Consider the following 27778-nt stretch of genomic DNA (forward strand, 5'->3'; position numbering starts at 1 on the left):
GAAGATTGCTTCTCTGAAGTCTGATTGCCTCAGTCAGGTGGTCCAAATCTACTTAAATCCTTCAAATTTTATCCATTTCATTTGGTTTTGTAAATTTTCATCAAACTCCTGCACGTGTCATTCACAATCTGAACTGTTTTTCACAACTATCAACGGTCTTTATTTCTCACCCTCTCACTTCTGCCATGATGCAACCAGCCCTTTTGTCTGCACACACACATTGTGGAGTTGGCAAATCATGGTCCATTCCAAGGTTGTGTCCAATCCCATGAGCTAAATTAGAAGCAATGCCCAAACTTTCAGCAGCAGTGTCCTAGGAAAACAAGAACAAACAATTATTGAAATAAAAAAGAACTAGTTGGAAAGAGTCTCCAAGGTTAGTTGTGGTATAAGGAATGGCAGTTTTCCTTTACAGTCGGGGAGGGTGGAGGGGGAGCAGGAGGATGGTTCCATTCCTACACTAGGTGCCTCCTTTCCTGCAAGGAGCTTCTCGCAGTTTCCCGCAGTGGGAGACTCTTATCCCGCAGGTGACTCCTTTCCTACATGGAACCTCTTCCCCCACAGGAATATGAGGGAAATTGTTATTAAAGTTATCCAAGCAGTTGTTCAAAAGGCTGAACCGACACACCCCCTCGTTGTGGAACAGCACGTTAAAAATAAGAAAAGTAATAATGATTAATCTAAAAATAATTGATGCACGTAGTCAATGCTGGATCACACCATATTGCAATAACTATGCTTTGGTATGTATTTGAAACTAAAGACCTTTACTGAATTATTCACCCCAGTCATAGAACATAGAACAGTACAGCACAGAACAGGCCCTTCGGCCCTCAATGTTGTGCCGAGCCATGGTCACCCTACTCAAACCCACGTATCCACCCTATACCCGTAACCCAACAACCTCCCCCTTAACCTTACTTTTATTAGGACACTACGGGCAATTTAGCATGGCCAATCCACCTAACCCGCACATCTTTGGACTGTGGGAGGAAACCGGAGGAAACCCACGCACACAGGGGGAGGACGTGCAGACTCCACACAGACAGTGACCCAGCCGGGAATCGAACCTGGGACCCTGGAGCTGTGAAGCATTTATGCTAACCACCATGCTACCCTGCTGCCCCTATTCAGCTCCATTGTATAAAGTCATTGTATAAATATTGAATAAGGATCGACATAAGCTTCTTTAAGCAGAGAGATAGAACATAGAACATAGAACAGTACAGCACAGAACAGGCCCTTCGGCCCTCGATGTTGTGCCGAACACCCTACTTTAAACCCACGTAACCCGTATACCCGTAACCCAACAATCCCCCCATTAACCTTACACTACGGGCAATTTAGCATGGCCAATCCACCTAACCCGCACATCTTTGGACTGTGGGAGGAAACCGGAGCACCCGGAGGAAACCCACGCACACACAGGGAGGACGTGCAGACTCCACACAGACAGTGACCCAGCCGGGAATCGAACCTGGGACCCTGGAGCTGTGAAGCATTGATGCTAACCACCATGCTACCGTGAGGCCCCTGCTACCGTGAGGCCCCTATGTTTGCCTTTAAGAGGTCACAATGCAGAGAGGGTCAGTTTAGCTCACTTGGCGAAACGGCTGGTTTGTGATGCAGAGCACGGCCAGCAGAGTGGGTTCAATCCCCGTACCAGCTGAGATTATCCATGATACCCCACCTTCTCAACCTTACCCCTCGTCTGAGGTGTGGTTAAATCACCACTGGTCAGCTCACCCCCTCAAAGGGGAAAGCAGCCTCTGGTCATCTGGAACTTTAGCAATTTTACAGTGCAGATTAACCAGAGCTTCAAATGAGCTAGACAAACAAACATCAGTTTTTGTTGCTATATTGATTACAGCAAGTGGTCAGAGAAAACTTATACAGGTATGTAGAAACTCGCTGTGAAATAGGAATAATCACTAGTGTTACACTTAGCTTTTTCCATTAACATCAACAGTGAAATATCCACAATGGAAGGCAGAGTAACACAAGAATATAAAGCACAGACACGTATGCTAATTCCTGTAGGAGTCCGTGCTTCCTGAGTTGGTCATTCCTACAGCCAGAGACTCCCACAAATAGAAAATGAAATTGAAGAGCTGACTAATGCTCACCAGAACGATACCTCCTGAGAATTCCGAGGAACACATGGAACCAAATTCGACGAGTTGTTCAGTAATATTATTAAAGCTTCTGCCCCTGAGGAAGAGGGAAAATATACTTGTTAACGGGAAGGGTGCCAGTTACCAAGGATGTTACATGTTCAAAGATGTGCAGGTTAGGTGGACTGGCCATGATAAATTGCCCTTCGTGACCAAAAAAGGTTAGGAGGGGTTATTGGGTTACGGGGATAGGGTGGATGTGCGGGTTTAAGTGGGTCGGTGCAGACTCGATGGGCTGAACGGCCTCCTTCTGCACTGTATGTTCTATGTTCATGGATGAATGGAAATTGGTTTATACTTTCACACATCAAAATATGATTTTATCAATATCTAAATGTTGGTCAGTGATTACGCATGGAGATGGAACCCATTTCTGACTTGTACTCAATAATTACGGCAGTTATGTATCATATATATATATGCAGGTATGCAAGATAATCAATAAGGAATGATGAAATATTATTTTGGCTATCAAAGTCAATTCTGTATCCATGAATACATTTGCAAATGGCAATACAATTTATACATGGTGCGAGGAAATGGGAAAGGAGCTGGAGATGTGGACATTGTAAGTATTTTCTTTTGTTTTCCGGCGTCCCGGGTGGCCATGTGTGCAGAAGGTGTATCCTAATGCAGCTTCTAGCTAACCGTATGTCAGAGCTGGAGCTGTGGGTGGACTCGCTGTGGAGTATCCGCGATGCTGACGAAGTTGTGGATAGCACAATTAGCAAGGTGGGAACACCGAAGGTGAGGATTGCTCAGGCCGAAAGGGAATGTCTGACCATCAGGAACAGTAAAAGACTCAGGAATATGTGCAGGAGTCCCGTGTGGCCATCAACCTGCTAAACAGATATACTGCATTGGATACTGTTGGGGGGATGACCTCTCAGAGGAAACAGCAGCAGCAAAATTCACAGCACCATCGGTGGCTCTGCATCTCAGTCGGGTGGGAGAAAAATGAGTGGCAGGGCAATAATGGTAGGGGATTCAATAGTTAGGGGACAGACAGACGCTTCTGTGGTCGCAAACGTGAATCAAGGATGGTATGTTGCCTCCCTGGTGCCAGGGTCCATGATGGCACGGTGCGGCTGCAGGGTATTCTGGGGGAGGGAAGGTGAACAGCAAGTGGATGTGATGCACATTGCTACCAACGACAGAGGTAAACTAAAGGATGAGGAGCTGCAAACTGAGTGCAGGAAGTTTGGAGAGAAACTAATATTCAGGACCTCAAATGTAGCAATCTCAGGAATACTCCTGGTTCCATGCGTTCGAGAGAGCAGGAATAGGAGGATAGATCAGATGAATACGTGGCTGGAGAGGTGGTGTAGCCAGGAGGAATTCAGATTCTTCAGGCACTGGGACCAGTTCTGGGGAAGGTGGGACCTGTATAAACCAGACGGGTTGCACCTGGGCAGAGCTGGGACCAAAGCAAATTATTGTGGATGCTGGAATCTGAAACAAAAGAGAAAATGCTGGAAAATCTCAGCAGGTCTGGCAGCATCTGTAGGGAGAGAAAAGAGCGAACATTTTGAGTCCAATGACTCTTTGTCAGAGCTGGGACCAATGTCTTTCTGGGGGCTTTCGCTGGATCTGTTTGGGAGTATTTAAACTAGTGTGGCAGGAGGATGGGATCCCAGGAGTAGGGTTAAATGGGTCACATTCAGGTCAGGAAAATGGAGGTAGAACATTAGCTAGCAATGTAGAAGATCTGGGGACAGACTTGGAATTAATAATAATCTTTGTTATTATCACAAGTAGGCTTACATTAACACTGCAGTGAAGTTACAGTGAAAATCCCCTAGCTGCCACATTCTGGCGCCTGTTCGGGTACACAGAGGGAGAATTCAGAATGTCCAATTCACCTAACAGCACGTCTTTCGGGACTTGTGGGAGGAAACCGGAGCATCCGGAGGAAACCCACGCAGACACGGGGAGAACGTGCAGACTCCGCACAGGCAGTGACCCAAACTGGGATTGGAACCTGGGACCCTGGCGTTGTGAAGCAACAGTGCTAACCACTGTTAAAGGAGAACCTAATTTTAAAAACTGTCCCGCTAGGTACAGTACGGTGGTGCAGTGGTTAGCACTGCTGCCTCACGGCGCCGAGGTCCCAGGTTCAATCTCGGCTCTGGGTCACTGTCCATGTGGAGTTTGCACATTCTCCCTGTGTTTGCGTGGGTTTCACCCCCACAACCCAAAGATGTGCAGGGTAGGTGGATTGGCCATGCTAAATTGTCCCATAATTGGAAAAAATGAATTGGGTACTCTAAATTTTTTTAAAAACTGTCCCGCAAGAAAAGATGGTGGGGTTAAACTGTTTATACTTCAATGCAAGGAGTATTACAAACAAGATAGACACACAGCAGCAGGATGGCATTGCTATAATGGAAAGCTGGCTAAAGGAGGGACAACATTGGCAGCTCAGTATCCCTGGTTATAGAGCTTTCAGACACATTAGAGTGGGAGATAAAAAAGGAAGGAGAGTATCACTAATGGTTAAAGAATCTATTCCAGTTGTGAGAAGGGATGACCTACTAAATGGGTCAACACACGAGGCTTCATGGGTTGAGCTTGAGGAATTGAACAAACGAATATGATATAAAATAGGATAATTAGTTAGAATAATGTAGAGGATAGAGCCGGTCTGATGGTAGTGAGTTAGCAGGTAATAAACAAAGGAATTCTGCAAAGCATGGCCAGGAAGGGGGGAGGGGAGCCTCGTGCAGAGGATGGTGAAAAAAATGCTGGGTAACAAGAGGCCCAGGGTTGAGGAATGCAAAGTGAGCCAATCAGGATATATGGCCAGGTCAGGAGGTGTATAGGATGACCTATGGGAATCTTGTATGTGAAACTTGATGCCATTTGAATGATATGTATAGAAGATCTCTTTGTCCTCAGTCTCACTCGGCTTTGGGAGTTTCAGGAGACTGTATGTGTTCTGAGTCTCTATAGAGCGGCTCAGCCTTGCAAGTTGTTTAAAAATAAATAATACCATACCTACAAATCCCTCTCGAGTTTTATTGAGACCAGACTGACGGGTAAAGAACTTAATTTGTCAAGCTTAGTAATAAAAAAGGGGGCAGTCACACTACTGGAAATATACTACAGACCCCCAAATAGTAAAAGGGAAATTGGAGAGCAAATATGGGGGTAAATTTCTGCCTGTAAGAACAAGAGGGCAGTAATAGCAGGAGACTTTAACTATCCTAATAGGTCCTAAAAGCAGAATATAGGGAGTTAGGAAGAAAGTTGAGAAGCCGAACCTCAAAGGTATGGATCACAGGATTACAGGGAACTTATGCAAGGAGTCAGAGGAGGAGGAAACAAGGACACAAACAAAAGACAGAAAGGGGAATAAGAAAAGTGATAGGCAGAGAAACCAAGGGCCAGATTCAAACAGACAAGCTCAGAGACTTTGTGCCTTCATGTGCGGATCGTTCGCAATAAACCAGATGAACTAATCGCACAAACAGACGTAAACAGATATAATTGGGATTGTGGAGTCATGGCTGCAGGGTGACCAGGGATGGGAACTGAATGTGCAGGGTATTCAGTATCTAAGAATGACAGACAAAAAGGAAAAGGTGGTGGAACTGCAGCACTGGTTAAAGAGGAAATTAATGCAAAAGTGAGGAAGGATATTTGTTCTAACAATGTGGAATCTGTATGTGTCGGGGTAAATAAACATCACTGGGCATCGTATATAGACCCCCAAACTGCAGTGGTGATGTTGGGATTGGCATTAATCAGGATATTAGAGACAAATGCAACAAAGGATCATCCGCAAATATGGCTGCTTTTAATCTGCGTACAGGTTGGGAAAGCCAAATTCGCCACAATATCGTAGTGGAGGAATTCCTGGAGTGTATATGGGATGGTTTTATGGACCAAGACGTTAAGGAACCAATTCGAGAGTAGGCCATCCTAGATTGGATACTGTGTAATGAGAATGGAATCAATGCCAATCTGGCTGTGCATTTCGCCTTGGGGAAGAGCGACCATAACATGGTAGAATTTTTCATCAAGGTGGTGAGTGAAGTAGTTGATTCTGAGACTAGGGTCCTGAATGTTAACAAAGGAAACTACGATAATATGAGGTGTGAGTTGGCTTTGATCAATTGGGGAATGTTATTTGAAGTGATGACAGTGGATAGGCAATAGCAAATATTCAAAGAGTGCATGGAGGAACAACAACTATTGTTCATTTCCTGTCTGGCACAAAAGTAAAATGGGAAAGGTGGCCAATCCATGGTTTATAAGGGAGCTTAGAGATAGTATTCGATCCAAGGAAGAAGCAGACAAATTGGTCAAGAAAAACATCAGGTTTGAGGATTGGGAGCAGTTTAGAATTCAGCAAAGTACCAAGGGATTGATTAAGAAGAGGAAAATAGAGTACAAAAGTAAGCTTGCAGGGAACATAAAAACTGACTCAAAACATTTCTATAGGTGCCTGAAGAGAAAAGGATTGGTGAAGGTCCCTTAGAGTCAGAGAAAGGGGAATGTATTATCGGGGACAAAGAAATTGCTGAGCAACTAAATACATAATACCATAAGGCATAAGACATAGAAGCAGAATTAGGCCACTTGGCCCATCGAGTCTGCTCCGCCAATCGATCACCGCTGATATTTTCTCATCCCCATTCTCCCCATAACCCCTGATCCCCCTATTGATCAAGAACCTATCTATCTTTGTCTTAAAGACACTCAGTGATTTGGCCTCCACAGCCTTCTGCGGCAAAGAGTTCCACAGATTCACTACCCTCTGGCTTAAGAAATTCCTCCTCATCTCTGTTTTAAAGGATCGTCCCTTTAGCTTGAGATGGTGTCCTCAGGTTCTAGATTTTCCTACAAGTGGAAACATCCTCTCCACGTCCACTCTATCCGGGCCTCGCAGTATCTTGTAAGTTTCAATAAGATCCCCCCTCATCCTTCTAAACTCCAACGAGTACAGACCCAGAGTTCTCAAACGTTCCTCATACGACAAGTTCTTCATTCCAGGGATCATTCTTGTGAACCTCCTCTGGACCCTTTCCAAGGCCAACACATCCTTCCTTAGATATGGGGCCCAAAACTGCTCACAATTCTCCAAATGGGGTCTGACCAGAGCCTTATACAGCCTCAGAAGTACATCCCTGGTCTTGTATTCTAACTCTATTGACATGAATGCTAACATTGCATTTGCCTTCCTAACTGCCGACTGAACCTGCACATTAACCTTAAGAGAATCATGAACAATGACTCCCAAGTCCCTTTGTGCTTCTGATTTCCTGAGCATTTCCCCATTTAGAAAATAGTCTCTGCCTAAATTCCTCCTTCCAAAGTGCATAACCTCACACTTTTCCACATTGTATTTAATTTGCCACTTCATTGCCCACTCTCCTAGCTTGTCCAAGTCCTTCTGCAGCCCCCTTGCTTCCTCAATACTACCTGTCCCTCTACAGATCTTTGTATCACCTTCAAACTTAGCAACAGTGGCTTCAGTACCTTCTTCCAGATCATTAATGTATATTGTGAAAAGTTGTGGTCCCAGCACAGACCCCTGAGGCACACCACTAGTCACCGGCTGCCATCCTGAAAAAGACCCCTTTATCCCCACTCTCTGCCTTCTGCCAGTCAGCCAATCCTCTATCCATGCCAGGATCTTACCCTGAACACCATGGGCTTTTAACTTATTTAACCATCTCCTATGCGTCACCTTGTCAAAGGCCTTCTGGAAATCTAAATAAATCACATCCACTGGTTCTCCTTTGTCTAACCTGCTTGTTACCTCCTCAAAGAACTCTAACAAATTTTTCACACGTGACCTCCCTTTGACAAAGCCTTGCTGACTCAATGCACTTCAAAGTACTCCGCGAGATCACCTTTAATAAGAGACTCTAAAATCTTACCAATGACCAAAGTCAGGCTAACCGGCCTATAATTTCTCATCTGCTGCCTCCCTCCCTTTTCAAACAGCGGTGTTACATTAGCCCCTTTCCAGTCCTCTGGGACCCTTCCTGCCTCCAGTGATTCCTGAAAGATTATCACCAATGCCTCCACAATTTCCTCAGCTGTCTCTTTTAGAACCCTGGGGTGTAGTCCATCCGGTCCAGGTGACTTATCCACCTTCAGACCTTTCAGTTTCCCCTGAACCTTCTCCTTAGTAATGGTCACTGCTCTCACCTCTGCCCCCTGGTTCTCCTGGAGCTCTGGTATCCCACTGGTGTCTTCCACCGTGAAGACTGATGCAAAGTAAATATTCAGTTTGTCTGCCATTTCTTTGTTTCCTATTATTACTTTTCCAGCCACATTTTCCAGTGGTCCAATGTCTATTTTTGCCTCTCCTTTTATATATTGAAAAAAACTCTTCTTATCTTCCTTTATATTACTAGCTAGCTTGCACTCATACTTCATCTTCTCCCCCTTATTGTTTTTTTAGTTGTCTTCTGCTCGCTTTTAAAGGTTTCCCAATCCTCTGGTTTCCCACTAATCCTCGCCACTCGTATGCTTTTTCTTTAGCTTTTATGCTGTCCTTGACATCCCTCGTCAGCCATGGATGCTTTGTCCTCCCCTTAGCATGTTTCCTCCTCCTTGGGATGAATTTCTGTTGTGCCTCCCAATAACCCCCAAAAACTCCTGCCATTGCTGTTCCACTGTCTTCCCTGCTCGGCTCCTTCTCCAATCAACTCTGACCAGCTCCTCCCTCATGTCTTTGTAGTTACCCTTATTTAATTGTAATACTGTTACATCTGATTGAAGCTTCTCCCTCTCAAACTGCAGGGTAAATTCTATCATATTGTGGTCACTGCTCCCTCAGGGTTCCTTCACCTTAAGTTCCCTCATCAAGTCTGCCTCATTACACATCACCAAATCTGGAATAGCCTGTTCCCTGGTAGGCTCTGTCACAAGCTGCTCCAAAAATTAAATGAGGACACACATGGGGACACAAATCAGACGTCAGGAATGTTGAAGAATGCATGGTTTAGTGAGAGGGAGGAACTGAAGGAAATCAATATCAGCAGAGAAATGGTGTCGGGGAAATTGAAGGGATTGAAGGCTGATAAATCCCCAGGGCCTGATAGTATACATCCCAGAGTGCTGAAGGAAGTGGCTCTCAAAATAGTGGATGCATTGGTGGACATCTTCCAGGATTCTATAGACTGGGAAACAGATCCTGCGGATTGGAGGGTAGCTAATGTAACTCCACTATTTAAAAAGGGAGGTCGAGAGAAAACAGAGAATTATAGACCAGTAAGCCAAACGTCAACAGTGTGGAAAATTCCAGAATCCAGTGTCAAACATTTAATAACAGAAACCTTGGAAAACAGTGGCAGGATTGGTCAGCATGAATTTATGAATTGGAAATCATGCTCGACAAATCTACTGGAATTCTTCGTGGATGTAACTCATCGTGTTGATGAAGGGGAGCCAGTGGATGTGGTACATTCAACTTTCAGAAGGCTTTTGACAATTTCACTCATAAGAGATTAGTGTGTAAAATTAAAGCGCATGTGATTGGGGGTAGTGTATTTTTTTTAGGAAACATTTTATTGAGGCATTTATTATTTTAACATGTAACATATTAACAGAACGGTCCAACACACGCAAAAACCCCACGCTAACATACCCAACTTCTCGCCGCCCTAACTCCTAGCGACCCATATATTAGATTCCCTGCCCTTATTCTCCACTTCCATGCCTCCCTTTCCCCCCCTGCCCCCCCCCCCCCCCCCCCCACCCCCCCCCGCCCCACCCTTTCTGCTGACGGTCAGTTTTCCTTGGGGGTAGTGTATTAAGATGGATAGAAAACTGGTTGGCAGACAAGAAACAAAGAGTCGGAATTAATGGCAAGCAGTGACTAGTGGGGTATCGCAGGGATCGGTACCAGAACCACAGCTATTCACAACACATTTTAATTATTTGGATGAGGAAACAAATGTAATATCTCCAAATAGGAAGGACGTGGAAGCTTTGGAACGGGTGCAGAGGAGATTTACCAGGATGTTGCCTGGTATGGAGGGAAAATCTTATGAGGAAAGGCTGATGGACTTGAGGTTGTTTTCGTTAGAGAGAAGAAGGTTAAGAGGTGACTTAATAGAGGCATACAAAATGATCAGAGGGTTAGATAGGGTGGACAGCGAGAGCCTTCTCCCGCGGATGGAGGTGGCTAGCACGAGGGGACATAGCCTTAAATTGAGGGGTAATAGATATAGGACAGAGGTCAGAGGTGGGTTTTTTACGCAAAGAGTGGTGAGGCCGTGGAATGCCCTACCTGCAACAGTAGTGAACTCGCCAACATTGAGGGCATTTAAAAGTTTATTGGATAAGCATATGGATGATAAGGGCATAGTGTAGGTTAGATGGCCTTTAGTTTTTTTTCCATGTCGGTGCAACATCGAGGGCCGAAGGGCCTGTACTGCGCTGTATCGTTCTATGTTCTATGTAAATCTGCAAATGGGACCAAGTTAGGAGGGAGGTTGAGCTGTGAAGAGGCTGCAGAGATCCTTCAGTGGGCAAATGAATGGCAGGTGCAGTATAATTTGGACAAATGCGAGGTTATCCTCTTTGGTAGCAAAAACAAGAAGGCAGACAATTATCTGAATAGCCATAAATTAGGAGAGGGGAGTGTGCAGCGGGACCTGGGTATCCTCGTACACCATTCGCTGAAGGTAAGCATGCAGGTACAGCAGGCGGCAAAGAAGGCTAATGGTATGTTGGCCTTCATTGCGAGAGGATTCGAGTACAGGAGCAGGGATGTGTTGTTGCAATTATACAGGGCCTTGGTGAGGCCACATCTGGAATATTGTCTGCAGTTTTTGTCTCCTTATCTGAGGAAGGATGTGCTAGCTATATGGCCAATGGAAGAGTCCTGGGGAAAATTGATGTACAGAGAGATCTGGGAGTTCAGGTCCATTGCACCCTGAAGGTTGATAGAGTGGTCAAGAAGGCATACAGCATGCTTGCCTTCATCGGACGGGGTATTGAGTACAAGAGTCGGCAGGTCATGTTACAGTTGTATAGGACTTTGGTTCGGCCACATTTGGAATACTGCGTGCAGTTCTGGTCACCACATTACCAGAAGGATGTGGATGCTTTAGAGAGGGTGCAGAGGAGGTTCACCAGGATGTTGCCTGGTATGGAGGGTGCTAGCTATGAAGAAAGGTTGAGTAGATTCGGATTGTTTTCGTTGGAAAGACAGAGGTTGAGGGGAGACCTGATTGAGGTCTACAAAATTATGAGAGGTATGGACAGGGTGGATAGCAACAAGCTTTTTCCAAGAGTGGGGGTGTCAGTTACAAGAGGTCACGATTTCAAAGTGAGAGGGGGAAAGTTTAAGGGAGATGTGTGTGGAAACTTTTTTACGCAGAGGGTGGTGGGTGCATGGAATGCTTTACCAGCGGAGGTGGTAGAGGCGGGTACGATAGCATCATTTAAGATGCATCTGGACAGGTATATGAACAGGCGGGAACAGAGATAAGTAGACCTTGGAAAATAGGCAACAGGTTTAGATAAAGGATCTGGATCAGCGCAGGCCAGGAGGGCTGAAGGGCCTGTTTCTGTGCTGTAAATTGTCTTTGTTCTTTTGTTCTAGCTATAGAGGGAGTGCAGCAAAGGTTTACCAGACTGATTCCTGTGATGGCAGGACAGATGTACGAGGAGAGATTGAATCGGTTTGGACTGCATTCTCTGGAGTTCAGAAGAATGAGGGAGGATCTCACTGAAACTTATAAAATTCTAACAGGACTGGACAAGGTAGATGCAGGAAGGATGTTTCTGATGGTGGGTCTGTCCAGAACCGGGGATCACAGTCTGAGGATATGGGGTAGTCCATTAAGGACAGAGATGAGGAGACATTTCTTCACCAGTGAGTGGTGACGCTGTGGAATTCGTTACCACAGAAAGTAGTTGAGAGCAAAACATTGTCTGGTTTCAAGAAACAGTTAGATATAGCACTTGGGGTGAAGGGGATCAAAGGATATGGGGGAAAAGCGGGATTAGGCTATTGAGGTGGATAATGAGCCATGATCATAATGAATGGTGTAGCAGCGTCCTGCTCCTATTTTCTATATAAGAGCAGGGAGATTATGCTGGAGCTGAATAAACTGTTGGTTCGGCTCCAGCTGGAGTACTGAGTACAGTTGTGGTACCCACTATAGACAGGAAGTGATATTCACCAGGGTGTTGCCTGGGCTGGATCATTCCAGCGATCAAGAGAGACTGGATAGGCTGGGGTTGTTCGGCTGGAGCAGAGAAGGCTGAGGGGTATAGAATTTTGAGGTATATAGATAGGCTGGATAAGAAGGTACTTTTCCCCTTAGTGGAGGGGTCAGTAACCAGTTTCAAGGTGTGTGGTTAGAGGTTTAGAGGAGATGTGAGCATCTTTTGCTTCTGGGGCTTGCTTTCTTCCCATCTGTATTGTCCTGCCTGTACTCACAAGACAGCAGGGAAGAAAGGAAGTCCCGGAAACAAAAGAACAGAAAGTTCCAGAAAACATGGAATGAAAAAGAAACCAGCATCTGAACAAGGAACTGTTGACTGAAGTTACAGAAAGAGGCAGAGAAAGAGACTCACTGTTAAAGACAGAGATGCCACGTGAAAACTTGGAAACATTGGGTTCCGAGAAGCCAGATATCCACAGTAATCCTAAGATTGGTGACACCTTAATACAGCCTGTGGAAATAGAGATCTGTTGGTGCAGCTGGGTACCTGAGAAATTGTGTGGAAACTTAATGCACATGCTGTTCTAGGGCAAAGGAATACAGAAATGAGAGGTTGAAATCCTGGATGTGGATCCTTGGTGAAGGTATATGAGAGAAAGCGCTGTTTGAGAGAAGACTCCAAGTGTGTCCTTCGACAGTGGAGTTTGGAGGCGCTTGTGTAGAAGACAGAGTTCCAGTGGGACCAGTTAACTCAGAGTATGACAAGAATTTGGGGAGATTTCATAAGAAATCCACGGACGTTGCTTTGGGTGGCATCTGTCACTTGGTTTCAGAGTATTCTGCGTCTGGCCATATTTTGTCTGTTGTCATGTGAGAGTACCTTTAAGAAATGGGTGTTAATCAAATAGCTTCAGTGATGTCAGAGTGTGGGTGGGGCTGGGCTGTCTGTCTGCTTTTACTTTCGCTTTGAACAAAAGCTGGTGTGTATCTGTGAGTTTCAGTTTTGTTTTCAGAGTGGAGAGCTGCAGTGAAAGCCAGCAGATGTGCATGGATATATCTACAAGTTCAAGAGTGTTCATTTGGGTGATTTCAAAGTGATAACTGCTCTTAGTAGAGAATTTAGACCTGATCTCTGTGTTAAAGAGGATATTTGTCTCATGGATGTTGGAAGGAAAGATTAATGAAATGAAAATCGCTTATTGTCACAAGTAGGCTTCAATGAAGTTACTGTGAAAAGCCCCTAGTCGCCACATTACGGCACCTGTTTGGGGAGGCTGGTACAGGAATTGAACCGTGCTGCTGGCCTGCCTTGGTCTGCTTTAAAAGTCAGCAATTTAGCCCAGTGTGCTAAACCAGCCCCTAAGGCTGGTTACTTATATAAGGGTTACTTATAGAGTACTGTATTCTTTGGGGGTAGAATTTTAGTTGATGGTTGCCAAGATGTTTACTGTGTGTGTTCAAAAATGTTAATAGGATTCACTGAATAAACATTGTTTTTGTTTAAAAATACTTTTAGCTCTCTGTTGCACCACACCTGTAAAGTGGGCCCTGTGCTCCCCGTAACCACAATTTATTCAAAGTTGTGGGTCAGGTGAACGCCATGAAACACTTTGGGGTTCTCTAAACCCTGGCCCGTAATACTGTTGATTTAAATGGAGTGTTTACTTAGTATAGGGAAATTTACTTTTGAGTATAAGGTAATTTTTTTAACTTTTGTCATCCTTATGAATCTGTATATATCTACAAAGTTTTAGCGGGGGGGGGGGGGGGGGCGGGGGGTGAAGGATTAGTGTAATGCAGTTTTTTCCTTGTTTAATAAATTTTTCATTCTTTTGTTCAATGTTCACCAGCAGTCTCCATGACTGTTCAACAGCAGCCCCCTATGCTTTTAAACAAAAAATACAAGATAAAATCCATCAAGCCCGGTTCCACACTGAGATATGACTGGTATACTTAGAAGTCTTTATATATCTGTATAGGTATAGATGGGGTGAAAGACTCCTGTATTGTGTTTAATCTTTTCTTGTTTGATAAATATTGTTTTTTAAAAAAGGTTAATCTATTAGTCTTGTTACTCTGTTCAACCACATCTGTACACAAAGGTTGCCATCTCCTGAGTGGGAAAGTTGGACCAAACCAGGGAAAATTAATAAGTTAAAATTAGGTTTTACAGAGAGAGAACAGGGAGAAAAGAAATTTGAAGTCCATGTGTTCTTGAAGGTGGCCTGACAAAGATCAATGATGTACAAGGTGACAAATGTGTATTGAGAAACGACGTTATGGATCGGTGTCCAGAAAGAATAGGGCAATCAAAACAGCATTGAATAATATTGCTGAATGGAACCAGGAAATGTATCAATTTTCAGAGTGGGATTGACAATAAAGTATTAAAAAGTTGAAACAGATATTTTACAATTTGATTAATGTCGGGACAGTCAAGTACACGACACTCATAAACTGGATCCACATGGGTGGGTTCAAAGGGCAGCACGGTAGCACAGTGGTTAGCACTGTTGCTTCACAGCTCCAGGGTCCCAGGTTCGCTTCTCGGCTTGGTTAACTGTCTGTGCGGAGTTTACACATTCTCCCCGTGTCTGCTTGGTTTCCTCCGGGAACTCCATTTCCTCCCACAGTCCAAAATCCAAAGATGTACGGGGGAGGTTGATTGTTCATGCTAAATTGCCCATCAGTGTCCAAAGGTTAGGTAGGGTTGATGGATTTATGGGATGGGGTGGAGGTGTGGGGTTAGGTAGGGTGCTCTTTCAGGGGCCAGTGTATACTCAATGGGCCGAATGGCCTCCTTTTGCACTGTAAATACTGTCATGGGAGTGTACCTTTCAGAAATGGGTGTTTATCAAATAGCTGCTGTGATGTCATTGTGCGGGTGGAGCTGGGTTGTGTCTCTGGCTTTTACTTTCGTTTTGAGCTGGAAGCTGTTTGTGGCTTTGTGTTTTACTTTCGTTTTGGGCAGTTGAAAGCTGAATTCAGACAAGGAAGGTTCATTTTGTCTCTCTCTCTGTATGTTAAAAGGTGATGACTGTCTTGTGCAAATAATTTATACCTACTGCTTTGTTAAAAAGGGTGTTTGGCTTCTGGATGTTGTTAGGAAAGTTATTAAGGGTTACATATAGAGTAGTTGTGGCTACACCCTAGGGGTTAGTTGTGTTGGTAGTTGATAAAATGTTTACTGTGTGTTTATAAAATGTTATCTGAATTCATAGAATAAACATTGTTTTATTTAAAAATACTTAAGGTCTCTGCTGCATAACACCTGGAAAGTAGACACTTGTGCTCCTCAGAACCAAAATCTATGAAAAGTTGTAGGTCAGGTAAACTCCATGATATACTTTGGAGTTTTCTAAACGCTGGCCCGTAACAATACTATGACTTCTATGATTTAAACAGATTTGGCAGGGGGGTGGGAGCAAAACAAAGGTGAATTAACTGAAGGGGAACTAGAGAGTCGGGCCAGTAAGACTCTGAGGAAGAGTAGGCAGGGCATGGTTGCTGATCAAAGAGGGTCTGATGGACTGAAGTGGGTTTGTTTCAATGCGAGAAGTGTAACAGGTAAGGCAGATGAACTTAGAGCTTGCATTAGTACTTGGAACTATGATGTTGTTGCCATTAAAAAGACTTGGTTAAGGGAAGGACAGGATTGGCAGCTCAACATCCCAGGATACAGATGTTTCAGGTGGGATAGAGCGTGATGTAAAAGGGGTAGGGTGGTTGCACTATTGGTTGAGGAGAGTATTACAGCTGTACTGCGGGACAACACCTCGGAGGGCTCGGTTAGCAATGCTATATGGGTAGAGTTCAGGAATAGGGAGGGTGTAGTCACAATGTTGGGGGTTTACTGCAGGCCTCCCAAGCCAACGGGATATAGAGGAACAGATATGTCGGCAAATTTTGGCAAGGTGCAAACGTAACAGGGTTGTTGAGGTGGGTGATTTTAACTTCCCCAATATTGACTGGAACTCACTTAGTGCTAGAGGCTTAGACGGGGCAGAGTTTGTAAGGAGCATCCAGGAGGGCTTCTTGAAACAATATGTGGAGAGTCCAACTAGGGAAGGGGCTGCACTGGACCTGGTATTGGGGAATGAGCCCGGCCAGGTGGTAGAAGTTTTAGTAGGGGAGCATTTCGGGAACAGTGACCACAATTCAGTAAGTTTTAAGATACTGATGGATAAAGATAAGTGGAGTCCTCGGGTGCAGGTGCTAAATTGGAAGAAGGCTAATTAAAACAATATTAGGCAGGAACTGAAGAATGTAGATTTGGGGCAGATGAAATGAAATGAAATGAAAATGTTTGAGGGCAAATCAACATCTGACATGTGGAGGCTTTCAAGTGTTCAGTTGATAGGAATTCAGGATCGGCATGCTCCTGTAAGGATGAAGGATAAGTATGGCAAGTTTCAGGAACCTTGGATAACGAGATATATTGTAGGCCTCGTCAAAAAGAAAAAGGAGGTATTTGTCAGGGCTAGAAGGCGGGGAACAAAAGAAGCCTGTGTGAAATATAAGGAAAGTAGGAAGAAACTTAAGCAAGGAGTCAGGAGGGCTAAAAGATGTCACAAAAGGTCATTGGTCTGCAGGTTTAAGGAAAATTCCAAGGATTTCTACACATATATAAAGAGCAAGAGGGTAGCAAGGGAGAGGGTTGGCCCACTCAAGGACAGGGGAGGGAATCTATGTGTGGAGTCAGAGGAAATAGCAGAGGTATTAAATGAGTACTTTGCATCAATAGTCACAAAAGAGAAGGACTTGGTGGATGATCAGTCTGATCAGTCTGGAGAAGGATGTGTAGATAGTTTGGGACATGTTGAGATCAAAAAGGAGGTATTGGGGCTCTTGAAAATATTAAGGTAGACAAGTCCCCAGGGCCTGATGGGATATACGCCAGAATACAGAGAGAGGCGAGAGAGGAAATTGCTGAGGCCTTGACAGTAATCTTTGTATCCCCACTGGCTACAGGGACTGGAGAATAGCCAATGTTCTTCCTTTGTTTAAGAAGGGTAGTAAAGATAATCCAGGTAATTACAGGCCGGTGAGCTTTACATTATTGGTGGGAAATTAATGGAGAGGATTCTTCGTGACAGGATTTGCTCCCACTTGGAAATAAGAGGACGTATTAGCGAGAGGCAACATGGTTTTGTGAAGGGGAGGTCGTGTCTCACTGATCTGATCGTGTTTTCAAAGGAAGTGACCAAGATGATTGAAGACTGTAGGGCAGTGAATGTTGTCTGTATGGACATCAGTAAGGCCTTTGACAGGTTCCCTCATGGCAGACTGGTACAGAAGGTGAAATTGCACGGGATCAGAGGTGAGCTGGCAAGATGATGGCAGGATGGTATGTTGCCTTCCTGGTGCCAGGTTCAAGGATATCTCTGAACGAACACAGGACATCCTGAAGGGGGAGAGTGAACAGCCAGAGGTCGTAGTAAACATAGGTACTAAAGACATGGGCAGGAAGAGTGATAAGGTTCTGCAGAAGGAGTTTAGGGAGTTCGGCAGTAAGATAAAAAGCAGGAGCTCTTGGTTTGTAATCTCAGGATCACTCCCTGTGCCACGTGCCAGTGAGGCTAGAAATAGGAGGATAGTGCAGCTAAACCCGTGGCTAAACAGCTGGTGTAGGAGGGAGGGTTTCAGAATTTCGGACCATTGGGATCTCTTCCAGGGCAGGTGGGACCTGGACAAGAAGGACGGGTTGCATCTAAACTCGAAGGGCACCAATATCCTGGCTTGGAGGTTTGCTAGAGTTGCTCGGGAGTATTTAAGCTAGTCTGGCAGGGGGGCGGGAATCAGAATTTAGCTTAGAAGGTGTAATAAATGAAGGGGAAATAGAGAACCAAAATAAGAGAACAACATCACCCTCAGGAACAGCAAAAAAGGGCTGGGATCTAAATATCCAAGGATATGTGTCCTATTGAAAGGACAGGCAGATGGGCAAAGGGGGCGGGGTTGCATTGTTAGTAAGGAATGAAATTAAATCGATAGCAAGGAGCGATATAGGATCAGAAGCCATAGAATCTCTGTGGGTAGAGTTGAGGAATCGCAAAGGCAGTCAGCATGTGGGGCAGAAAATAAAGCAGGAGATAGAAAAGGCAGGTAAAAAAGGTAACATTAAAATAATCATGGGAAACTTCAATATGCAGGTGGACTGGGAAAATCAGGCAGGTAGTGTATCCCAAGAAAAGGAATTTGTGGAATGTCTAAGAGATGATTTTTTGGATCAGCTTGTGACAGAGCCGACTAGGGAACAGGCAATTCTGGATTTGGTGATGGGTAATGAGGCAGACTAGATTAGGGACCTTAAGGTGAAGGAACCCTTAGGGAGTAGTGACCACAATATGATAGAATTTACCCTGCAGTTTGAGCGGGAGAAGCTTCAATCAGATGTAACAGTATTACAATTAAATAAGGGTAACAACAAAGACATGAGGGAAGAGCTGGCCAGAGTTGATTGGAGAAGGAGCGAAGCAGGGAAGACAGTGGAACAGCAATGGCAGGAGTTTTTGGGGGTTATTGGGAGGCACAACAGAAATTCATCCCAAGGAAGAGGAAACATGCTAAGGGGAGGACAAAGCATCCATGGCTGACGAGGGATGTCAGGAACAGCATAAAGGCTAAAGGAAAAGCATACAAAGTGGCAGGGGCCAGGATTTGTGGGAAGCCAGAGGATTGGGAAACCTTTAAAAGCGAGCAGAAGACAACTAAAAATGCAAAAAGGGGGGAGAAGATGGAGTATGAGTGCAAGTTAGCTGGTAATATAACGGAAGGTAGGAAGAGTTTTTTCAATATATACAAGGTAAGAGAGAGGCAAAAATAGACATTAGACTGATGTGTTGGGTATGCTGGGTCTGCGAGAACTGTGTTTACCATAGCAGTGAGAGAGACAGGCTTCCAACACTTGGAGTAATGCAACTCAATTTTATTGAACACTTAACTATTAAACATACTTTAATTGTGGGTTGACTGGAGACCTGAGGCTAGCCTGACCAGACTATCTCACTACCACATGGTGGATGTTCTAGTTGCTGCTCACGGGCTCTGACTGTCTCAGAGGCTGCATCCCGAGAGAGCGGGAAAACTAGTACCCTCTGGCTTTATAGTGGCCGTGTCCTGTCTGGTGATTGGCTTCTGTGTTCTGTGTGTCCATTGGTCATCCTGTGTGTCAATCAATGTCTGTCTGTGCACCATCATATACTTAGAACATAGAACATAAAACATAGAACAGTACAGCACAGAACAGGCCCTTCGGCCCTCAATGTTGTGCCGAGCCATGATCACCCTACTCAAACCCACGTATCCACCCTATACCCGTAACCCAACAACCCCCCCTTAACCTTACTTTTATTAGGACACTACGGGCAATTTAGCATGGCCAATCCACCTAACCCGCACATCTTTGGACTGTGGGAGGAAACCGGAGCACCCGGAGGAAACCCACGCACACAGGGGGAGGACGTGCAGACTCCACACAGACAGTGACCCAGCCGGGAATCGAACCTGGGACCCTTGTGCGTATACTTGTGCGTATATTATGACATGGACCACTGGAAAATGGGGCTGGAAAAGTAATAATAGGAAACAAAGAAATGGCAGAGGAACTGAATAGTTACTTTGCATCAATCTTCACGGTGGAAGACACCAGTGGGATGCCAGAGCTCCAGGAGAACCAGGAGGCAGAGGTGAGTGCAGTGACCATCACTAAGGAGAAGGTTCTCGGAAACTAAAAGGTCTGAAGGTGGATAAGTCACTTAGACCGGATGGACTACACCCCAGGGTCCTGAAAGAGATAGCTGAGGAAATTGGGGAGGCAGTGGACGTGATTTATTTAGGTTTCCAGAAGGCCTTTGACAAGGTGCCACATAGGAGATGGTTAAATAAGGTAAGAGCCCATGGTGTTCAGGGTAAGATCCTGGCATGGATAGAGGATTGGCTGACTGGCAGAAGGCAGAGAGTGGGGATAAAGGGGTCTTTTTCAGGATGGCAGCCGGTGACTAGTGGTGTGCCTCAGTGGTCGGTGCTGGGACCACAACTTTTCACAATATACATTAATGATCTGGAAGAAGGAACTGAAGGCACTGTTGCTAAGTTTGCAGATGATACAAAGATCTGTAGAGGGACAGGTAGTATTGAGGAAGCAGGCGAGCTGCAGAAGGACTTGGACAAGCTAGGAGAGTGGGCAATGAAGTGGCAAATGGAATACAATGTCGAAAAGTGTGAGGTTATGCACTTTGGAAGGAGAAAAGGAGGCACAAACTATTTTCTAAATGGGGAAATGCTTAGGAAATCAGAAGCACAAAGGGACTTGGGAGTCCTTGTTCATGATTCTCTTAAGGTTAACGTCCAGGTTCAGTCGGCAGTTAGGAAGGCAAATGCAATGTTAGCATTCATGTTAAGAGGGCTAGAATACAAGACCAGGGAAGTACTTCTGAGGCTGTATAAGGCTCTGGTCAGACCCCATTTGGAGTATTGTGAACAGTTTTGGGCCCCGTATCTAAGGAAGGATGTGCTGGCCTTGGAAAGGGTCCAGAGGAGGTTCATAGAACTTAGAAAAATACAGCACAGAACAGGCCCTTCGGCCCACGATGTTGTGCCGAACTCTTGTCCTAGATTAAGAACAAATTAATCTCCACCCCATCATTCTACCCTAATCCATGTACCTATCCAACAGCCGCTTGAAGGTCCTTAATGTTTCCGACTCAATTACTTCCACAGTCAGTGTATTCCATGCCCCCACTACTCTCTGGGTAAAGAACATCTCTGACATCCCCCCTATAACTTCCACCATTCACCTTAAATTTATGTCCCCTTTTCATGGTTTGTTCTACCCAAGGAAAAAGTCTCTGTCTACTCTATCTATTCCCCTCATCATAGAATCATAGAATTTACAGTGCAGAAGGAGGCCATTCAGCCCATCGAGTCTGCACCGGCTCTTGGAAAGAGCACCCTACCCAAGGTCAACAACTCCACCCTATCCCCATAACCCAGTAACCCCACCAAACACTAAGGGAAATTTTGGACACTAAGGGCAATTTATCATGGCCAATCCACCTAACCTGCACATCTTTGGACTGTGGGAGGAAACCGGAGCACCCGGAGGAAACCCACGCACACACGGGGAGGATGTGCAGACTCCGCACAGACTGTGACCCAAGCCGGAATCGAACCTGGGACCCTGGAACTGTGAAGCGATTGTGCTATCCACAATGCTACCGTGCTGTCATCTTATAAACCTCTATCAAGTCACCCCCTCATCTTTCTCCATTCTAATGAGAAATGGCCGAGCACCCTCAACCTTTCCTCGTAAGACCTACTCTCCATTCCAGGCAACATCCTGGTAAATCTCCTTTGCACCTTTTCCAAAGCTTCCACATCCTTCCTAAAATGAGGTGACCAGAACTGCACACAGTACTCCAAATATGGCCTTACCAAGGTTTTGTACAGCTGCATCATCACCTCACGGCTCTTAAATTCAATCCCTCTGCTAATGAACGCTAGCACACCATCGGCCTTCTTCACAGCTCTATCCACTTGAGTGGCAACATTCAAAGATCTATGAACATAGACTCCAAGATCTCTCTGCTCCTCCACATTGCCAAGAACCCTACCGTTAACCCTGTATTCCACATTCATATTTGTCCTTCCAAAATAGACAACCTCACACTTTTCAGGGTTAAACTCCATATGCCACTTCTCAGCCCAGCTCTGCATCCTATCTATGTCTCTTTGCAACCGACAACAGCTCTCCTCACTATCCACAACTCCACCAATCTTCGTATCATCTGCAAATTTACTGACCCACCCTTCAACTCCCTCATCAAAGTCATTGATGAAAATCACAAACATCAGAGGACCTAGAACTGATCCCTGCGGTACGCCACTGGTAACTGGGCTCCAGGCTGAATATTTGCCATCCACCACCACTCTCTGTCTTCTATCGGTTAGCCAGTTCGTTATCCAACTGGCCAAATTTCCCACTTTCCCATGCCTTCTTACTTTCTGCATAAGCCTACCATGGGGAACCTTATCAAATGCCTTACTAAAATCCATGTACACTACATCCACTGCTTTACCTTCATCCACATGCTTGGTCACCTCCTCAAAGAATTCAATAAGACTTGCGAGGCAAGACCTACCCCTCACAAATGCGTGCTGACTATCCCTGATCAAGCAGTGTCTTTCCAGATGCTCAGAAATCCTATCCCTCAGTACCCTTTCCATTACTTTGCCTACCACCGAAGTAAGACTAACTGGCCTGTAATTCCCAGGGTTAACCCTATTCCCTTCCCAAGGTCCACACCTCACCCTATCCCCATAACCCAGTAACCCTACCCAACACTAAGGGCAATTTTGGACGCTAAGGACAATTTACCACGGCCAATCCACCTAACCTGCACATCTTTGGACTGTGGGAGGAATCCGGAGCACCCGGAGGGAACCCACGCACACACGGGGAGGATGTGTAGACTCCACACAGACAGTGACCCAAGTCGGAATCGAACCTGGGACCCTGGAGCTGTGAAGCAATTGTGCTATCCACAATGCTACCGTGCTGCCCAAACAAGTTCCTTGAACAAGTTTCACATTTCAATTGTGTCCTTCCCTGACAGCCTATGTTCCCACCTAATGCACTTCAATTCTTGTCTGACAGCATTGTATTTATCCTTCCCCCAATTGTAAACCTTGTCCTGTTGCACTAACCTATCCCTCTCCATTACTAAAGTGAAAGTCACAGAATTGTGGTCACTACCTCCAAAATGCTCCCCCACTAACAAATTTATCACCTGCCCTGGTTTATTACCAAGTACTAAATCCAATATGGCCTCCCCTCTGGTCGGACAATCTACATACTGTGTTAGAAAAGCTTCCTGGACACACTGCACATACACTACCCCATCCAAACTATTTGATTTAAAGAGTTTCCACTCAATATTTGGGAAGTTTAAGTTACCCATGACTACTACCCTGTGACTTCTGCACCTTTCCAAAATCTGTTTCCCAATCTGTTCCTCCACATCTCCACTGCTATTGGGGGGCCTATAGAAAACTCCCAACAAGGTGACTGCTCCTTTCCTATTTCTGACTTCAACCCATATTACCTCAGTAGGCAGATCCTCCTCGAACTGTCTTTCTGCAGCTGTTATACTATCTCTAATTAACAATGCCACCCCCCCCCCCCCCCCACCTCTTTTACCATCCTCCCTAATCTTATTGAAACATCTATAACCAGGAACTTCCAACAACCATTTCTGCCCCTCTTCTATCCAAGTTCCCGTGATGGCCACCACATCGTAGTCCCAAGTACCGATCCATGCCTTAAGTTCACCCACCTTATTCCTGATGCTTCTTGCGTTGAAGTATACACACTTCAACCCATCTCCTTGCCTGCAAGTACTCTCCTTTGTCAGTGTTACCTTCCTCACTGCCTCACTACATACTTTGGCGTCCTGAACATTGGCTACCTTAGTTGCTGGACTACAAATCTGGTTCCTGATGTGTTGGACAGGCTGGGTCTATGTGGACTGCGCTTGATGCAGTGTAGCGAGACAGACTTCCAACACTTGATGAGATGCAACACGATTTTATTTAACATCTATTTTACCTGTTGAACTGTGAGTCGACACTATGCTGACTTGACTGGAGACCTGATGCTAGCCTGACCAGACTAACTGACTACCACATGGTGTTTGTACGAGCTGCTGCTCACGAGCTCTGACTGTCTCAGAGGCTGGATCCCGAGAGAGCGGGAAAACTGGTGCCCTCTGGCTTTATAGTGGCCGTGTCCTGTCTGGTGATTGGCTGCTGTGTTCTGTGTGCTCACTGGTCATCCTGTGTGTCAATCACTGCCTGTCTGCACTCCATCATATACCTGGATGTATATTATGACATCTCCCCCCTTTCTTTTTGAAGTTTGTGTTCAGATAATAAATATTAAGGTGCATGTGCGTGAGGATGTGTGTATGAGCCTGACTATATACCGAATGTGCAAAAATATTCTGGTATACATAGGAAGGTGTCGCTAGTGCAGATATAGGGCAGATGAAACGGTAAAAAACGATATTTACAGAGTGCAAAACGATGAGGTAACAAAATTGTGCAAGCATTCAGTCTATAAGTTTAGTCTCTGTCGCGGGCGACAAATTCTGGTTGACCGTCTCAAGGGTGGATCAGGGGCCGCTGGCACTTGGATAGGCGGGACTGCCACCAATGCGGCGGGCGCAGAGGTTGGCAGGATTGCTGGTAGATCGGTGGCCTCGTGGCAGGGCGCGTCCGGAGGAAGCAGTGTGTGAGGTGGGACATCACGGTTGGGTGGCAGGCGTGGAAGTCTGCGCAGCGCCCGCCTGTTGCGTCGTAGGAAAGAGCCATCAGCCATGCAAACGAGGAACGATCTCGGGGCCACTTGCTTGACCACCACAGCTGTGGCGGACCAGCCGAGTACACAAACTCGATCAGTTGGGACCAGCTCGGGGAGATCCGTGGCATGAGCGGCGTAGGCTGATTTCTGTTGGGCCCGAGACTGCTGCATCTTCTGTATGACCGGGAAGTTGTCAAGGTCTGGAATGTGGATGGCTGCAACCGTGGTTCGCAGAGTGCGATTCATGAGCATCTGCGCTGGAGACAACCCAGTGGACAGCGGGGTTGCTCTGTATGCCAACAGCGCCAGGTTGAGGTCAGAGCCTGAGTCTGCAGCCTTACATAGTAATCTTTTGACGATGTGGACCCCTTTTTCGGCCTTCCCGTTTGACTGCGGGTTGTGGGGGCTGGAGGTGATGTGACGAAAGTTGTATAGCCGGGCAAAATCAGACCACTCCTGGTTGTAAAAACAGGGGCCGTTGTCACGCATCACCGTGAGTGGTATCCCATGTCTGGCAAATGTTTCTTTGCATGCCTTAATCACTGCCGTCGATGTGAGGTCGCACAGTCTCACCACTTCGGGGTAATTGGAAAAGTAGTCAACCAGGAGGACATAGTCACACCCCTTGGCGTGGAAAAAGTCGACACCGACTTTGGACCATGGGGAGGTCACTATCTCATGTTGCTGCAGAGTTTCTTTAGGTTGAGCTGGCTGAAAGTTTTGATATGTAGGGCAGTTGAAGACCGTGTTGGCACCATCCTGGCTGATGCCCGGCCAGTAGACTGCCTCCCGAGCTCTGCACCGACATTTCTCGACCTCCTGGTGACCCTCGTGGGGTTGGCCGAGCACCATAGCTCGCATGCTCTGCGGGATCACGATTCTGTCAAGCTTCATGAAGATGCCGTCTACCACTGTCAGACCGTCCTTGACGCTGTAAAACTAGGGACACTGTCCCTTCTGCCAGCCATTCGTGAGGTGCTGCATCACCTGCTGTAGCAGAGGATCCCTGGCCGTTTCCTCACGAATTTGAATGACCCTCTCATCAGAGGCCGGAAAGTTGGAGACACAGAATTGCACCTGCGCGTCTATTTGACATACAAAGTCAGTTTGCTCACACGGTGTGGTGATCGATCTGGAAAGGGCATCTGAAACAATGATTTCTTTGCCTGGGGTGTAGACCAGTTCAAAATCGTAGCCGCGTTGTAACCATGGTGTCATGTCATTGAGGTCTTTTTGGATGATGTGGACTATTGGCCTGTGGTCCGTCTCAAACGTGAGTTTAGGGAGGCCATATACATAGTCGTGGAACTTGTCGATTCCCGTTAGGAGGCCCAGGGATTCCTTCTCAATCTGAGCGTACTGTTGCTCAGTGGGCGTCATGGCTCTGGAGGCAGACGCAACTGGGGCCCAGGAGGAGGAGTCATCCCGTTGGAGGAGCAGCGCCCCAATACCGTCCTGGCTCGAGTCAGTGGATATTTTTGTCTCCTTGGCGGGGTCGAGAAACGCCAGCACCGGGGCTTTGGTGAGTTTTGCCCTCAGCTCACGCCATTCTTTCTCATGAACAGGCAGCCACTGGAATTCCGGCGACTTTCTGACGAGATGGCGGAGGGCTGTGGTGTGGGACGCCATGCTGGGAATGAACTTCCCAAGGAAGTTGGCCATCCCTAGAAAGCGGAGGACCGCCTTCTTGTCCTCTGGGGTCTTCATGGCGTTGATCGCCGAAACCTTGTCAACATCTGGCCGCCCGCCTTGCTGCGAGATGTGGTCACCAAGGAATTTGATTTCTGATTGACCGAACGAGCACTTGGCCCTGTTGAGTCGGAGGCCATGCTCATAGATTCTGTGGAATACCTGCTTGAGGCGATCGATGTGTTCTTGAGGAGTTGTGGACCAGATTATGACATCGTCAACGTACACTCGCACCCCCTCGATACCTTCCATCATCTGTTCCATGATGCGGTGAAATACCTCTGAGGCAGAGATGATGCCAAAAGGCATCCGGGTGTAGCAGTAGTGACCGAACGGGGTATTGAATGTGCACAGCTTGCGACTGGATGCATCCAGCTGTATTTGCCAGAACCCCTTGGAGGCGTCCAGCTTCGTAAAGAATTTGGCATGAGCCATCTCGCTGGTCAACTCTTCTCGTTTTGGTATCGGGTAATGTTCCCTCATGATGTTGCGGTTTAAATCTTTGGGGTCGATACAGATTCGAAGCTCCCCTCCGGCTTCTTGACGTAGACCATGGAGCTGACGCAGTCCGTGGGTTCTGTGACCTTTGATATGATGCCCTGGTCCTGGAGGTCCCACAGCTGCTGCTTGAGGCGGTCCATGAGGGGTGCCGGCACCCGACGGGGTGCGTGAACCACAGGGGTGGTGTTTGGTTTGAGCAGGATTTTGTATCGGTATGGGAGTGTGCCCATACCGTCGAACATGCTATGGTACTGCGCTATGATGTCATCAATTTCAGCCAGGAAGTTTTCATCAGATGAGGATGACTGTGACGATGACATGGTGTGGACTCGCTGAACCAGGTTCAGGAGTTTGTAGGCCCGAGCACCGAGCAGGGAAGCTCTGTCAGGCCTGAGCACCGAGCAGGGAAGCTCTGTCAGGCCCGAGCACCGAGCAGGGAAGCTCTGTCAGGCCCGAGCAGGGAAGCTCTGTCAGGCCCGAGCACCGAGCAGGGAAGCTCTGTCAGGCCCGAGCAGGGAAGCTCTGTCAGGCCCGAGCACCGAGCAGGGAAGCTCTGTCAGGCCCGAGGAGGGAAGCTCTGTCAGGCCTGAGCACCGAGCAGGGATGCTCTGTCAGGCCCGAGCAGGGAAGCTCTGTCAGGCCTGAGCACCGAGCAGGGAAGCTCTGTCAGGCCCGAGCACCGAGCAGGGAAGCTCTGTCAGGCCCGAGGAGGGAAGCTCTGTCAGGCCCGAGCACCGAGCAGGGAAGCTCTGTCAGGCCCGAGGAGGGAAGCAATGTCAGGCCCGAGCAGGGAAGCTCTGTCAGGCCCGAGCAGGGAAGCTCTGTCAGGCCTGAGCACCGAGCAGGGAAGCTCTGTCAGGTCCTACGGTCTCAAACCGCAGCGTCGCTTTAAATGACGTATTGGAAACTCCAAG

The 27778-nt window shown here is 46.5% G+C and overlaps 1 protein-coding gene across 2 annotated transcripts in view; it reads right to left on the reverse strand.

Annotated features, from left to right (window-relative positions):
- LOC119963785 (disintegrin and metalloproteinase domain-containing protein 12-like) overlaps positions 1–27778 on the reverse strand; it is a 247970-nt gene that overhangs the window by 90861 nt on the left and 129331 nt on the right. For both annotated transcript variants that reach the window (XM_038793069.1, XM_038793070.1), the window contains exons 10-11: positions 2127–2211; positions 171–313 (exon numbers count right to left, since the gene is read on the reverse strand). In XM_038793069.1, coding sequence (XP_038648997.1) covers positions 171–313; positions 2127–2211 — 228 coding nt within the window. The remainder of the gene's footprint in view (positions 1–170; positions 314–2126; positions 2212–27778) is intronic.

Source organism: Scyliorhinus canicula, chromosome 3, assembly GCF_902713615.1.
Source record: "Scyliorhinus canicula chromosome 3, sScyCan1.1, whole genome shotgun sequence".
NCBI classification, from domain to species: Eukaryota; Metazoa; Chordata; class Chondrichthyes; order Carcharhiniformes; family Scyliorhinidae; genus Scyliorhinus; species Scyliorhinus canicula.